The sequence below is a fragment of the Leptopilina heterotoma genome, unplaced genomic scaffold (genome assembly GCF_015476425.1).
Source record: "Leptopilina heterotoma isolate Lh14 unplaced genomic scaffold, ASM1547642v1 Lhet_123, whole genome shotgun sequence".
Taxonomy (NCBI): Eukaryota; Metazoa; Arthropoda; class Insecta; order Hymenoptera; family Figitidae; genus Leptopilina; species Leptopilina heterotoma.
In genome coordinates this window covers 231,301-247,256 of record NW_025110842.1, presented here as the reverse complement: position 1 = coordinate 247,256, position 15,956 = coordinate 231,301, and the positions used below count along the sequence as shown (strand labels likewise).

The 15,956-nt window shown below is 23.5% G+C and overlaps 2 protein-coding genes across 3 annotated transcripts; one reads left to right on the top strand and one right to left on the bottom strand.

Annotated features, from left to right (window-relative positions):
• The first annotated feature begins 18 nt into the window (after positions 1–18).
• LOC122512591 (vacuolar protein sorting-associated protein 11 homolog) lies at positions 19–10,896 on the top strand. 2 transcript variants are annotated; one of them, XM_043628506.1, is made up of 16 exons: positions 19–178; positions 269–337; positions 496–669; positions 3,166–3,362; positions 3,503–3,761; positions 4,365–4,519; positions 4,847–5,080; positions 5,533–5,833; positions 6,036–6,224; positions 6,314–6,427; positions 6,522–6,643; positions 8,129–8,341; positions 8,484–8,656; positions 9,248–9,545; positions 9,907–10,223; positions 10,428–10,896. In XM_043628506.1, exons 1-16 carry the CDS (start codon positions 164–166, stop codon positions 10,781–10,783), a joined length of 3,186 nt encoding a protein of 1,061 aa, XP_043484441.1. In that variant the 5' UTR covers positions 19–163; the 3' UTR covers positions 10,784–10,896. The 2 variants fall into 2 exon arrangements, with proteins under 2 accessions (XP_043484441.1, XP_043484442.1); XM_043628507.1 differs by having other exon boundaries at positions 10,413–10,550.
• Positions 10,897–13,804: 2,908 nt separating this feature from the next.
• LOC122512492 lies at positions 13,805–15,927 on the bottom strand. The gene is made up of 2 exons (XM_043628359.1): positions 14,540–15,927; positions 13,805–14,121 (listed from the first exon to the last, which is right to left on the bottom strand). The coding sequence occupies exons 1-2, from the start codon at positions 15,704–15,706 to the stop codon at positions 13,828–13,830; spliced, it is 1,461 nt and encodes a 486-aa protein (XP_043484294.1). The 5' UTR covers positions 15,707–15,927; the 3' UTR covers positions 13,805–13,827.
• Between the last annotated feature and the right edge of the window lie 29 nt (positions 15,928–15,956).

The following is a 15,956-nucleotide window of genomic DNA, read 5'->3' as shown; positions in this document are numbered from 1 at the left end:
AGTAGGACGAGAAATCTGTCAAAATCATCGAAATTTACCGAGTAAAAGCAGTAAAACTGTCAATTGTCATTTGCTTCATGCATTTCATGGATTTAAGTGGATTTAAGTAAAGCTGTAAATTTACAGTGTTACAAATGACGAAACAGTGAAATTGTTATTAACAATGGCTTTTTTGGAGGTTAACAAATAACTAAATTCTTTGTTGAAAAACTAGGGGGTGGAAATTTTGTTTTTCGATATTCTAACCTTGTTTTTTTTTTTGTTTTAGTGGCGGCGATTTAATTTTTTCGATCTTAAAAAAGAGGTTGATTCGGGGAAAATAGCGCAAGTACTTGCGGTGAGTAGTAAATAAAATTAATTGCAATAAAATATTTATTATTTTATTCTTGAACTTTTGGAAATATTTTTCTATCGATGTTGTTTTCTTTGCTTTTTTTATACTGTATGTTTTTTTTTTCGTTGCTGTGAAATAAGTTTTTGAAAAATTAAATTCAGGGTTCTCGTATAACTGCCGCAACCAGTGGAAATGGAAATTTAGTTTTTGGCGATAATTTTGGAAATGTACATTTAGTGAACAGGACATTTGAAGTTGTGACATTTCGAGCCTACGAAACAACTTTGTCACTCGCCCAACAAGTACAACATTCCACATTTCTTTTTACAATCGGCGTAAGTTAACAAAATTTTTTTTTATAAAAACCTTCGTAAGAATTGGATTATTTTTTTACAAATAATAAACGTCTTCTTAGGAATTCAATTATTATTAAAAATTTAATAAAATTCCTTACATGAAATCAATTAGGTATTTTCTTAAATAATAAAATTCTTATCTAAAATTAAATTATTTTAAAAAATTCTAATAAAATTCATTGCCAAAATTCAATTATTTTTATAAGCAATAAAATTCTTCACAAGAATTCAATTCTTTTCGTAAAATGTAAAATTCTACATAAGAATTCAATTTTTTCAAAAATTTTAAGTAAAATTCGCTACGAGAATTTTATTATTTTCAAAAATAATAAAATTCTTCTGAAAAATTTAATTATTTGCATAAAATATATAAAATTCTTCAGAAAAATTCAATTATTTTCAAGAATTTTAATAAAATTCGCCGAAGAATCACAATTATTTTCATAAATAGTAAAATTCTTCACAAGAATTCAATTATTTTTATAAATAATAAAATTCTTCCAAAAAATTCAATTATTTTCAAAAATTATAAAATTCTTCAGAAAAATTAAATTATTTTCAAAAATTTTAATAAAATCCGCTGCAAAAATTCAATTATTTTCGTAAATTATGAAATTCTTCAGAAAAATTCAATTATTTTCAAAAATTTTAATAAAATACGACATTGGAATTCAATTATTTTCATAAATTTTAAAATCTTTAGAAAAATTCAATTATTTTTAAAAATTAAAATAAAATTTGCTTAAAGAATTCAATTCTTTTTATAAATAATAAAATTCTTCAGAAAAATTCAATTAATTTCATAAATTATAAAATTCTTCAAAAAAAATCAATTATTTTCATAAATTTTAATAAAATTCCCCGCAAAACTTCAATTTTTTAAAAAAATTTTAATAAAATTTGACTTAAGATTTTAATTATTTTTCATAAATTTAAAAATTATTCAGAAGAATTCAATTATTTCTATAAATAATAAAATTCTTCAGAAAAATTGAATTATTCTCATAAATAATATAAAATTCTTTCCAAAATTTCAATTATTTTCATAAATTATTCAATTCTTTAGAAAAATTCAATTATTTTCGTAAATAATAAAATTTTTTAAATAAATTCAATTCTTGTTAAAAACGTTAATAAAATTCTTCGCAAGAATTCAATTATTTTCGTAATTTATAAAATTCTTTCCAAAAATTCAATTATTTTCATAAATTTTAATGAAATTCCCCGCAAAAATTCAATTATTTTCTAAAAAATTTATTGTAATAAAATTCTTTGCAAGAATTCAATTATTTTCATAAATTATAGATTCGCTTAAAATATTCAATTATTTTCCTAAATAGTAACATTCTTCACAAAAATTTAATTATTTTCTATAATTGTAATAAATTTTTTTTCAAGAATTCAATTATTTTCATAAATTCTAAAATTCGCTTCAAAAAATTCAATTATTTTACTAAATAATAAAATTCTTCAGAAAAATTCAATTACTTTCAAAAAATTTATTGAATTTCGCGGGAAGTATTTAATTATTTTCATAAATAATAAAACTGATCAGAAAAATTCAATTATTTTCCAAAATTTCCATAAAATTCACTGCAAGAATTCAATTATTTTCATAAATTATAAAATTCTTCGATGAATTTAATTAAATTATAAAATTTCTAAACAGAATTTAATTATTTACTTTGCAATACAAGTAAAAATTTAATTCCTTAAATAAATTTTATTATTTTCATAAATAACAAAATTTTCTAAAATTTTTAATTCACAAGAATTTAATGACAAAAAATAATTTCTTGAAATAATAATAATAATAAAAAATTTTTTTTGAAAGGAATTTAATTGATTACAATATTTTGAAGCAAATTTATTGTTTCAATTGAATAATATATAAAAAATTGAGGGAAATTTTTCGAAAAAAAATTCAAATAAGGATTTTAATAAATTTTTATAGAAATTCAATTTTAAGGAATAATTTATTATTCAATAAATTATTTTCTTTTGTATTTAAATAATTGCATTCTCGTTGAAATTTCTCATAATTATAAAAAGTGTTTCAAAAATGAATTTCATTAAAAATATTCGAAAACAATTGAATATTAGAAGCGTTACAGTGCTTGAATTTTTATAAATAATTGAATTTTAAAAGTTATTTATACTGAAATCTTTGAAAAAAAAGTTGATGTAAAACTAATAATATTTTTAATCTTTTATTTTTAAAAAAATGGTCAATTTATCATTTTCTCAAAAAATAATTAAGGTTTTGAATAATTTTATTTAAAAAATTTCAAAAAAAAAAAAAAAAAATAGGATTGAATTTTGAAAGAATAGAAATTTATATTATTTACATTATATTTGATAATAGAATTTAAATATAATAATTTGATAATTTATTTTCATCATGAATGTAAATTTAAATTCTATTTTGACTGAGAAAATGAAAATTTACGTTTCTTTCTATTTTTTTTCGTGCAGGAAGACGAACCGGGTTGTAATCCAACAATAAAAGTGTGGAATTTGGCGAAAAAGGATAAACAGGGTTTTCCAACATGTGTGAGAATAAGTCGCGCGATTCCCAGTTATCGGGCAGTTCCCGTGAGTTCCTTGTGTGTTCACTCGAGTCTCACCCTTATGGCCGTTGGTTTCGAGGACGGTTCCATTATGCTTTACAGGTAACGAAAGTTAATTAAAAAGGAAAAAAACAAATTGAAATTATTTTTCTTTAAAAAAAGGAAAAATTGTTAAATAAAAAAAAAATTGTTAAATTGTTAATTAAATTTTTTCGATTTTTCTTTTCAATAAAAAAAAAAAGAGGAGACTTGACACGCGAGAGGAAGAATAAAATCAGAGTATTGAAGGATACAAACACGTCGATTACGGGATTGGCGATAAAAACAACTGGAAAGCAAAATTATTTATTTGTCGTCACGACGAGCAGTGTTTTTCTCTACAATATCACGGTGAAGGATAAGGAAATTAAATCAACGTTGGACAGTATGGGTTGCTCCAGGAAGTGCAGTATCCTCGCCGAATCGAAGCAGGACAGTCACTTTATGATCGGACGAACAGATGTAATTTTATTCATAATAATAATAGTAAATTTTAATTTTCATTAATTTCACTTCCTTTTTAATTTTATTTTCTCTTTAATTTCACTTCGATTTCAATTTCACTTCAATTTTAATTTTATTTTCTCTTTAATTTCACTTAGATTTCAATTTTATTTCTATTTTAATTTTATTTTCTCTTTAATTCAATTTTATTTTATCTTCAATTTCAATTTCGATTTCAATTTATTTTCAAGTTCAATTTCGATTTCATTTCAATTTTATTTCAATTCAGTTTCTATTTTATTTTAATTGCATTAAGATTAAATTAAACTAGAATTGTAATAGAAGGTAAATGTTAATTAAAAGTGAAATAAAATTTTAATAAAATTTAAATAAAATTTTAATAAAATTTAAATAAAATTGAAATAAAATAAAATTGAGATAAAATTTGAATCGAAATGAAATTAAAGAGAGAATAACATTAAAATTGAGATAAAATTGAAATCGAAATTAAATTGAAGTTGAAATTAATTTGAAAGTAAAATAAAATTGAATTTAAATTTAAATCGAAATGACAATAATAAGAATAATATTAAAAATGTATTTTTTGACAATTTTTTGTAGGCAATTTATTGTTACACGCCGGACGGTCGTGGACCGTGTTACGCCGTTGAGGGACAAAAAATAATGTTGGAATGGTTCCGAAGTTATTTGGTGATAATTGCAAAGGAAGCGGCTAATGTTCCGAGAACGTCGACGACAATTTCGGCAAAGCCGAGGTATTCAAAATTATATAATTTACAATTTATTTCATTTCTTAGTTTATTAATTGAATATTTTTGAACTAAATTTATTTAAATCTAACTTAATCTATTTTTACATTATTAAATATAATAATAATATAAAAATTATTATATTCAATAATATATTAATAATAATATTAAGAATAAAAATAATAGTAAAAATTATCAAGAAAAATGATAAAAGTAAAAATAACAGTAAAAATAGTAATAAAAATAAAAAAAATAACAACAGTGAATAAGTCAACAGTAAATGTTGAATATTGCTAAATGAATAAATTAAATATTTTATTAATCGTTTTTCAGTACAATAGAACCGATCCCTCCAGGAGCCGATAAACACATGATAACAGTTCTTGATATTCAAAATAAATTCATCGTTTTTTCGGCGTCAATGCTCTCGGTGCAGGCCGTACTTTCCGAATGGGGAGGATTTTTCATTCTCAGCGGTGACAATAAACTTTATCATCTCGACGAAAAGGATCTTCAATCGAAACTTTCGCTTTTGTTCAAGAAAAATCTCTACGACGTTTCAATACGGTAATTTTTTTTTTATTGCTTTTCTTTTTGCTAAATTTAGAAATTTAAAATAAATATATTTCACTGTCAAGTAAAATATTCTTTTCAAATATCAAGAAAAATTTCGTATTTTTGTTAATATTATGCAAAATATTTTTTTTAATACCAAATAAAATATTTTTAATATAATAAATATTAAATATTAAATATTTTTCTCAATATTCAGTAAAATATATATTTTTCTCAAAATTTAATAAAATATATTTCTTAATTTAAAAGGAAGAAATATATTTTTAATATTGAGGAGAATTTATGTTTTTTTAATGGAAAAATATTTAGTAATGAAACAAAAAGGTAAATATATTAATTTCCTTTTGTTAAAGAATATTTAGTAAATATTTTTATATTTAGTAAAATATATTTTTTGTTTAGTTTAAGTGAAATAAAAAAAAAATACGACTACTTGGTTTCAGAATAGCGAAAAATCAACATTATGACGCGGAGGGTTTGGTGGACATATTCCGACAGTATGGCGATCATCTTTACTCGAAGGGCGATCATAATGGTGCAATTGAACAGTATATAAAAACAATTGGAAGACTCGAACCGTCGTATGTGATTAGAAAATTTTTAGATTCACAGCATATTGATAATTTAACGACGTATTTACAAGCACTTCACAAACAAGGACAAGCGACCGAGGATCATACAACTTTGTTGTTGAATTGCTACACAAAACTCAATCACACCGATAAATTGAAAGAATTTATCATGGTATTTCATTGTTTTAATTTTTTTTTTAATTTCTGTTCTTTTTTTCTTTCTTTCCTTCTTTTTTTGTTCTTTTTTCTTTCTTTCCTTATTTCTGTCTTTTTTCTTTCCTTCCTTCTTTATTTCTATCTTTTTATCCCTTTTTCATTCTTTTTTTTCTTTCGTTCGTTCGTTATCAAATTTTGAGAAATAAACAATTTTGCAGACAAAGGATCGAGAAGTTGATTTCGACGTGGAAATTGCAATAAAAGTTTGCCGACAAGGCTCATCGGAGGACGCATTGCTTTTGGCTCAAAAACACGCCAAGCACGAATGGTATTTGAGAATCCAAATAGAGGACAAGGCTGAATACAAAAAGGCATTAGAATACATGGCTACTTTAAATTTCGAGGAGGTGAAAACAAATTATGACTAAAATTTAATTATAAGTACTAAATGATTATTATTATGACTGTAACTCAATTATAATTACGAAAATTTCAGGCCGAATTAAATATGAAAAAATATGGAAATATTCTAATTGATAATGTTCCGAATGAAGCGACTCAATTTTTAAAAACTCTTTGCACGAATTATTCGGGTAAAATTCAAGACAAGGTAAATTCCTATTCTATAAAATTTGTATATTTCATTGGTTTTTCAAATTCTTTTGTTTCTTTATAAAAATAAATTTTTTTTTTTTCAATTTCAGATTAATATTGATTCTAGTGAACACGTGGACAGAGCAAATCCAGAAGATTTTATTCATCTATTTTTAAATAATTCAGAGCGTCTTGTTGAATTTTTGGAGCATTTGGTCAAGAATGATGGCAAGTTAGTATTTATTTGAGGAAGAGTTTTTCAAAAAGTTGATAAATCCATTTTTCAAAAAAAATTGTGATAAACACTTATTCAAAATATTAGAATCCTTAAAAATCGATGTAACACTGTTAAATTTGAGAAAAAAAATTTATTTCCAAAGAATTTTCAATTTAAAAAATATTTTAACTTAACCTTGATGATTTTTAATTTTTAATTTTTTTAATAGAAAAAATTACCAAAACCTTTAATTCTTTGGAAAAGTTTTATAGGATTGAAAATAATTTTATTCCTTCGAAGAATTTTATTAATTCTGAAAATAATTGAATTTTTCTGAAGAATTTTAAAATTTATGAAAATAATTGAATTTTTCTGAAGAATTTTAAAATTTATGAAAATAATTGAATTTTTGCGAAGAATTTTATTAGCATTTTTCAAAAATAAATAGAAATTTTGTGAAGCAATTAAATTCCATAACAAAAAAAAATGTAATTATTTATAAAAACCATTAAATTCTTTCAAGAAGTTATTTTTTTTTGTAATTGAATTATAATGGATTCAAATTTTTTAAAAATTTAATTCTTTTGAGAAATTTTATTAAAATTTTTATTTGTTCATTGATTATAATTTTATTGAAAAAATTTAATCATAATTTCTCAAAAATTCAAAGTAATTGTATTAAAAATAATTGGAAAATTGAAAATTTATTAATAAATGAATTTTCTCAAAGATTTTTATAACTTATAAAAATACTTGATTCCTTGCAGCGAATTTTATTAAAATTTTTGGAAATAATTGAATTATTTTGAAGAATTTTATAATTTATGAAACTAATTGAATTCTTGGGGAGAATTTAATTAAAATTATTAAAAATAATTGAATTTTTGTTGAGAATATTATTACTTAGGAAAATAATTAAATGAAATTCAATTATTTTCAATAGTTTTTAGAAAATAATTGAGTTTTTCTGAAAAATTGTATTAATTATGAAAATAATTGAATTTTTGCATCAAATTTTATCTAAATTCTTGAAAATAATTGAATTTTTCTGAAGAATTTTAAAATTTATGAAAATAATTGAATTCTTGAGACGAATTTTATTAGAGTTCTAGAAAATAATTGAATTCTTGAGACGAATTTTATTAAAATTTTTGAAAATAATTGAAATCCTGAGAAAACTTTTATTATTTATGAAATAAATTTTCACTTCAAATAATTGAATTCTTGCGAAGAATATTATTATTATTTAGAAACTAATTGAATTATTTTAGAGAATTTTATTTGAATTTGTATTAAAATTAAAAGTAATTGAATATTTAATGGAATTTTTATTATTTATGAAATTAATTGAATTTGTTGCATCGAATTTTATTAATATTTTAGAAAATAATAATTTATTAATTTTCATTTTACTTTATTTACTTATTAGAAGTAATTAGTTAATAAGTAAACTATTTAATATTTTGTATGTGAAAAACAAATTTTGTTTAATAATTCCAGATGGAGTACTCTTGTTTACAATACTTTAGTGGAACATTATTTACACGTGTGGTCGGCGTTGAAGGACGAAATTTCCAAATTACAATACGAACAAAAAGTCGTTCGCCTTTTGCAAAATTCGAATGCATGCTACGACAAGGATCAAATTTTGATTCTTTGTCATCAACATAATTTTCGACGGGGAATTCTTTATCTCTACGAGGAACGAAAATTGTAAGTCTTTTTCCCTATTTTTCCTAATTTGTAATTTTTATTTATAAATTGTAAAATTATAATTGAATTTTTAAAAATATTTATTAATATAATATTTTATTTATTAATATTTATTAATGTAATATTTTATTTCCTTCTCTAGATATCAAGAAGTACTCCAATATCATTTGAGAGAAGGTGACAGCGAACAAGTTTTATCGACTTGCAATCGTTTCGGTCGCCAGGATCCAAATTTATGGGTTCAGGCCCTATGGAGTGTGGCTAGAAATAAAAAAGCCCCACCGAAACTCTTGGCTGATATTCTTGCGCATATTGGTAAACAAATTCCAATTTTAAAATTTATCTTTTTAATTTTTTTCATTTAACATTTTGTTCATGGAAATAATTCAATTTCTTTAACTGGACGAATTTTATTAAAATTTATTCGAAAATAATTGAAATTTTGCGAAGAATTTTATTATTTTTAAAATAATTATGAAAGTAAATTTTGAATTCTTGCGGCGAATTTTATTATTTAGGAAAATATTTGAATTTTTCTGAAGAATTTTGTAATTTATGAAAATAATTGCATTTTTGCAGAGAATTTTATAATTTATGAAAATAATTGAATTTTTACGAGGAATTTTATTACAATTTTTGAAAATAATTGAGTTTTTCTGGGAAATTTTATTATTTATGAAAATAATTCAATTCTTGCGAAGAATTTTGTTATTTATAAAAATAATTTAATTCTTGCGGCAGATTTTATTATTTAGGAAAATAATTGAATTCTTGCTGCGAATTTTATTGAAATTTTTGAAAATAATTGAATTTTTCTGAAGAATTTTAAAATTCATGAAAGTATTTATATTCTTGTGGCGAATTTTATTAAAATCTTTGAAAATAATGCAATTTCCTTAATTTTAGCCGAGGAGAAATTAATGTCACCGCTGATGGTTATCGACGCACTTTCGACTTCATTGACGTGCTCGTTGGGCGACGTTCGTCCCTATTTGAGCAGCGTTTTACGAACCGAGCACGAACAAACCCAGGCGGATACAAAATTAACTGAAAAATATCGCCTCGACACTGAAGAATTGAGAAAGGAAATTGAAAAAATTAAAAGCAGCACAATTATATTCCAGAGTTCACGATGCAGCGCTTGTAATCAGGATCTTGAACTGCCTTCTGTTCATTTTATGTGCCAGCATTCGTATCATCAACAGTTTGTATTTTTTTTTCAAACTTTATTAATTTAAATTTAGTTTCAGTTAACTTCAATTTTAATCTAAATTCATTTATATTTATAATTTGTATTTAATTTCAATCTGAATTAATTTTTATTTGAATTTAATTTCAATCTGAATTTATTTTCAATTTGAATTTAAATTGAATTCAATTTCAATCTGAATTTATTTATAATTTGTATTTGAATTTTATTTGAATCTAAATTTATTTTCAATTTTATTTCAAATTTGAATTTAATTTCAATCTGAATTTATTTACAATTTGAATTTGAATTCAATTTTAGTCTGAAATTATTTTCAATTTGAAAATTAATTAATAGAGAAAAAAATTCGCAACAGTTGCTTTCAGAGTTTCTCGGAGAACGAAAACGAGTGTCCGGCCTGTCTGCCGGACAATAAAAAATGGTTGGACATTATAAAAGCCCAGGAGCAATCGCGAGATCTCCACGAGACGTTTCACAGTCTTTTGGATCGTGCCGAGGATCCATTTTCCCTCGTCGCCGATTATTTCGGTCGCGGAGTTTTCAAGAAATTAACCGTCATCACTGCCGACGAGAAGCCAAACTACAAAGTCGAAGACACCAATCCCTACAATACTTATGGACCCGGAGCCGAGGCCAAAATTCGTCTCGGCGAAGGGAAAAATTCCACTCTCGGTAAAAAAAACTGTAATTAAAAAAGTTTTAATTTGCGTCAGCAAATTAAAAATTTTTAAATTAAATTAAATAGAATTAATTGAATGAATTTGAATTAATTTGAATTAATTGAAATTATTTGAATTAATTTGAATTAATTAAATTCATTTGAATTAATTCGAATTAACTTATTTGTATCGTAATCAATAGTTCGTTAATTTCCAGTAAAATCGGAAAATCGCCAGACCATCGGCAACAATGATTTTCTTCGGGCAATAAATAAGCCGGACATTTATTCGTCGTCATTGGAGGCAAATATAACGGGCAGTGGACAATCGTCGAGAGCGTCGCCGATACAAATTCGCGAGGCGAAAATTGTGAATAGCGTCACGCCAAAATCGTCGCCGCAGAAAAATTTCATTCCACCAAAAGCGCCAATAATACCGGCGAATAATCCATTCAAGGAGGACGATTACGACGAGGCGAAGAATCCATTTGCCGACGACGACAATGACGACACGAATCCATTCAAGGACGATATTGACGATTATGACAAAAATCTTAATCCATTTGCGAGTTAAGAGAAATATTCTTTTTTGTCAATCTCCCCCTTCGCCTCACAGGTAGTTTTTTAATTGCCTTCTTTTTATATATTGTACATAATTAATTAATATATTCCTACAGTGATAAAGAAGTGATTTTTTTTCTCAATAAATTAACCTCAGCGAATTGGAATTTCGCATTAATTTGAAAATTCGAAACATTTACAAACAGAAGAAGAGCATTTTTTAAAAAAAACTTCAAAAAAATCAATTATTTAACAAAATTTTTATACAATTCCTCACAATAATTCAATTACTTTCACTAATAATAACATTTTTCATAGAAATTTAATTAATTAAAAAAATTTTTCATAAAATTCTTTGCAAGAATTCAATTATTTTCATAAATAATAAAACTCATCGAAGAATTTCAATTATTTTTAATAGGATTTCAAATTATTAAATCGAAAAATTCAATTATTTTCACAAATAAAATTTTCCAGAAGAATTCAATTATTTAAAGTAAAATTTTCGTAATATTTATTATATTTCGAAAAAAATTAATTATTTAAAATAATTTTTATAAAATTCTTATGAAGAATTCAATTATTTTCAAAAATAACAAAATTTTTTACTGAAATTCAATTTTTTTTAAAGATTTTTTAATAAAATTTTCCGCAATAATTCAATTATTTTCATAAATAATAAATTTCTTCTCATGAATTTAATTATTTTTGACAATTTTAATAAAATTGTTCGAAATAAATGAATTATTTTAAATACAATTTTAATTGAATTTTTTTTTTAAATAATTCAATTATTCTTTTAGATTTTTTAATAAAATTTGAAGTAAAATTTCAATTATCTTCATAAATAACAATATTCATCACAAGAATTCAATTATATTTCATACAATTTTAATTTTAAATAAATATTACAAAATAATTGAATTATTTTTAACATTTTTTTATAAAATTAATCGCAAAATTTCAATTTCTTTCATAAATTATCAAATTCTTCAGAAAAATTCAATTATTTTTGTAAAAAATAAAATTCTTCACAAAATTTCAATTATTTTCAGAAAAATATATAAAATCGTTCAGAAAAATTCAATTATTCTTAAAAATTTTAATATAATTCGACTCAAAAATTCAATTACTTTAATAAATTATAAAATTCTTTAAAAAAAATCAATTATTTTTTACATATTTTAATAAAATTCTTCGCAAGAATTTAATTATTTTTAATACAATTTTAATTAAACAAATAACTCAAAATAATTCAATTACTTTTAATATTTTTAATAAAATTCTTCACAAAATTTTTCAAATAAATTCAATTATTTTCATAAAAAATAAAATTCTTCAGAAAAAATTATTTATTTTCAATAACTTTAATAAAATTCGCCGCAAGAATTCAATTATTTTTAATACAATTTTAATTAAACAAATAACTCAAAACAATTGAATTACTTTTAATATTTTTAATAAAATTCTTAGAAAAATTTCAATTATTTTCATAAATAATAAAATTCTTCACAAAATTTTTCAAGTAAATTCAATTACTTTAATAAATTATAAAATTCTTTGAAAAAAATTCAATTATTTTTTAAATATTTTAATAAAATTCGCCGCAAGAATTCAATTATTTTCGTAAATAATAAAATTCTTTGCAAAATTTTAATTGTTTTCATAAATAATAAAATTCCTCGGAAAAATTCAATTATTTTCCAAATTAATAAATTTGTCACTGAAATTCAATTCTTTTTAAACATTTTAATAAAATTTTTTGCTATAATAATTTTTTTTGCTATATATAAAATTCTTAGCAACTATTCAATTATTTTCAAAAATAATAAAATTCATCGCGCAGAATTTCAATTATTTTACATACAATTTTACAGAAATTGCTGAAAAAATGCAATTATTCTTAAAAATTCAATTTCAATTCCTCGAAAGAATTAATTACTCAAAAAATTGCTTTTTTAGTTTCTTTAGAAGAAAATATTTTAATAAAATTGTTCGAAAGAAATCAATTATTTTAAATACAATTTTATTTAAATTTTTTTGAAATAATTCAATTATTCTATTAGATTTTAATAAAAATTCTTCCTGAGAATTCAATTATTTACATAAATAATTCTTCAAAAGAATTCAATTATTAAAGATAAATTTAACAAAATTATTCCCGGAAAATTGAATTATTTTGAGGTATTTTTATCAAATTCTTTGTAAAATTCAATTATTTTCATAAACAACAATATTCATCAGAAGAATTCAATTATTTTTAAAAGTAATAAATTTCTTCTTGTAAATTCAATTATTTTCAAGAATAATAAAATTCTTTTTGGAAATTGTATTATTTTCAAAAAATTTTAATAAAATTCATAAAATGCCACACAGACATTAAATTCATCAAAATTCAGTCAAAAATTTTAATAGAATTCTTTGTAAAATTTAATTATTTTTATAAATTTTCGGCAATTCAATGATTTTCAATATCATCTATTTTCATAAAATTTCCAATCAGAATTAAATTATTTAACAAAATTTTTTTGTAAAAATCTTCGTAAGAATTCAATTCTTTTCATGAATAATAAAAATTTCTCTGGAATTCAATTATTTAAATTTTAGAATTTTTATAAAATTAGTCGAAAGAAATGAATTATTGAAAAATTCTTCGCAATAATTAAATTATTTTTCTAAATATTTAAATTCTTTGACGAATAATAAAATCGTTGGAGGAATTGAATTTATTAGCAGTTGGATAAGAAAGAAGTAAATATTTTTGATGAAAATTAGGAAAAAGTGAGGAAAATAAAAAATATGGAATAAAAGTTTGTTTTCGATTTGAAAAAATCAGAAGGGAAAAAATTGTTAGCGATACAAAAAGAATAGTAAAAAGTCATTAAAATTTCTTTTAATAAAAAGTATATTTTTATTTAGATTTATTTTAAATATTACTAAAAAAAATTGTAGAAATATAGAAAAAAAAGGATAGTTAAGACTATTGTATAAAAATACTTTTTCTTTCTTCAGTCAATAGGAATTTTTACAAGAATTTTCTTTTTTTTTCAATCGAGATTAGTGGACAAAGTCCATATTCCATTTCCAACTGCGAATTTTGTCACTCACTCGAAAAGCGTTCCAATTTTCCGTTTGCTCTGAATTTCTCGGTTTCACACAAACGGCCGTGCAATATTCGTCCGCATATTTTGGATGAAAGAAGTCCGACAATTTTGGAATTGCGTCACGTTGCCTTGGCTCTGGATCTTTACTTCTCGTGAATCTCGTTGGCAATTCCGTTTCGTCTATTGACAAATTAATCAAATTTTTGAAGATTATTTCGTCCGGGGGAAAATCCAAGGAATGCGCCACCTGGAAAAATACAATTTTTTATAAAATTCTTTTTAAAAAATCCTCTTGGAAAAATAAATAAGTATTTAAATATTTATTTAACAAAAATTATTCAACTTCTGATTCAATTTATTCAGAAATATTCAATTATTCAAATTAAAATTATTTTGAAAAGATTAATTTCTATTTGGAAGTGTTTTCAAAATTTAATTCAAATAAATTTTATGATGTAAAGAATTTTATTTTTACTTTTAAACATTATTTCTAAATATTTTTTTGAGGTATTTGAAATTAAAATTTAGAAAATAATTGAATCTTAAAGTTACTTTTTGCTTCTTTTGCAAAATTAATTATCGAGTGCGAAGCAGTCGATAATTAATTTAATAATTAATAATAAATAAAGTTAATAAAAAATTTCAACAGAGAATACAATTTTTACCTTTCCATTGACCAAACTCTTGTAGATCGGAGGCAAATGCTCAACGTCAGTAATAATATTCTCCTTCTGCACCTCCTTTAATTTATTAATTGTATTCATAATCGAATTATACTCCGGTTTCGACAATTTTTCCCCCCTGAATTTACCATTCTCCATCCCACCATTCTCATCATTTGAATTAAAATTCAATTCTTTACGAGAAGGTCGAGAAACTCCGGGAGTGACAAAAAATTTCGATTTCGGTTTCACAGAAATATTTCGTAAAACAGTTTTTTTCATCGGTGAATATTTTCCATTTGCTTTCACCTTCGATTTTAAACACGGCATAACACCCGCAACTTTTGGTCTCGTCGACGTCGAACTTCTCTGTATAAAACCCAAAGGCCGTGCACTGCGAATTTTTAAATTCTCCTGTGAATTCTGAAATTTCTTCGGCGATTTTGCCTTTGACAGTCGATTTATAGAATTTAATTGTCTCCTCGACAGGGTTGACACAGATTTTTTCTTCGTCTCAGGAATTTCTTTTTCTTCTAAAGGTTTTTTCACTTTTTTCAATTCTTGTTCCTCCTGTGTTTCTTCCCTTTCTTCAATCGCTTCAAACTCTTGAGTCGAATTCAAGGGAATTTCGAGCGATTGCTCCTGAATTGTAGACAAATTTCCCCTTTTAAAAATTTTATTACCTTGGTCGATTTTTCCATTTTCGATTAATATTTTCTGTTGTGAATTTGTTGTGAATTCTGTGTCGGTAAATAAATGCTCCTTTGAATTCGAAAAAGCCTTCGCCTCGTCTTCGAAGTCCGGGGGAATTTTCTCATCCTCAGCGTGAACGTCGACTTGAATTAATTGTGGATTTTCCGCTTCGTCTTTCGATAAGGACGAGAAGGACGAATCGACAGAAGGACTAAAATATTCCTGATCACTATTTTTCAACACCGGGTAATAATTTACAGGCGAATTTTCTTCTCGTTTCTCTGTTAATTTACCACCGTTATCGTCATCATCATTGTTATCGTCATCGAGGGAAAGAATTTTATAAGGTTTTTCAACTGTCACAATATTTTTAATTGTCGGCTTCCTGACGGGAAGAAACGGCTCCTCTTCTTCTTCGTCTTCCCACTGACAGAATCGAACTTTTGGACGAATCACAAATTTCCCGCTCTCGGACATAATTAGCGAAAAAATAAATTATTGAGACCGAATTTTAAACACTATTTTAATTCACTTTTCCATACTTTTGAATTTATTTCAAGTTTCAAAATTAGGTTTTATTTTATTGAAAGGATTTAAAAGAGTTTTTTAGACTTTTAGACTTTAGGGAAACGTTGGAAAGTTTTTATAAAAAAAAAGAAGGTAAGCAACGTAAACAAACAAGACGGAAATTGACACTTTGCGAAGGGCGAACATAACCTAAAAAATT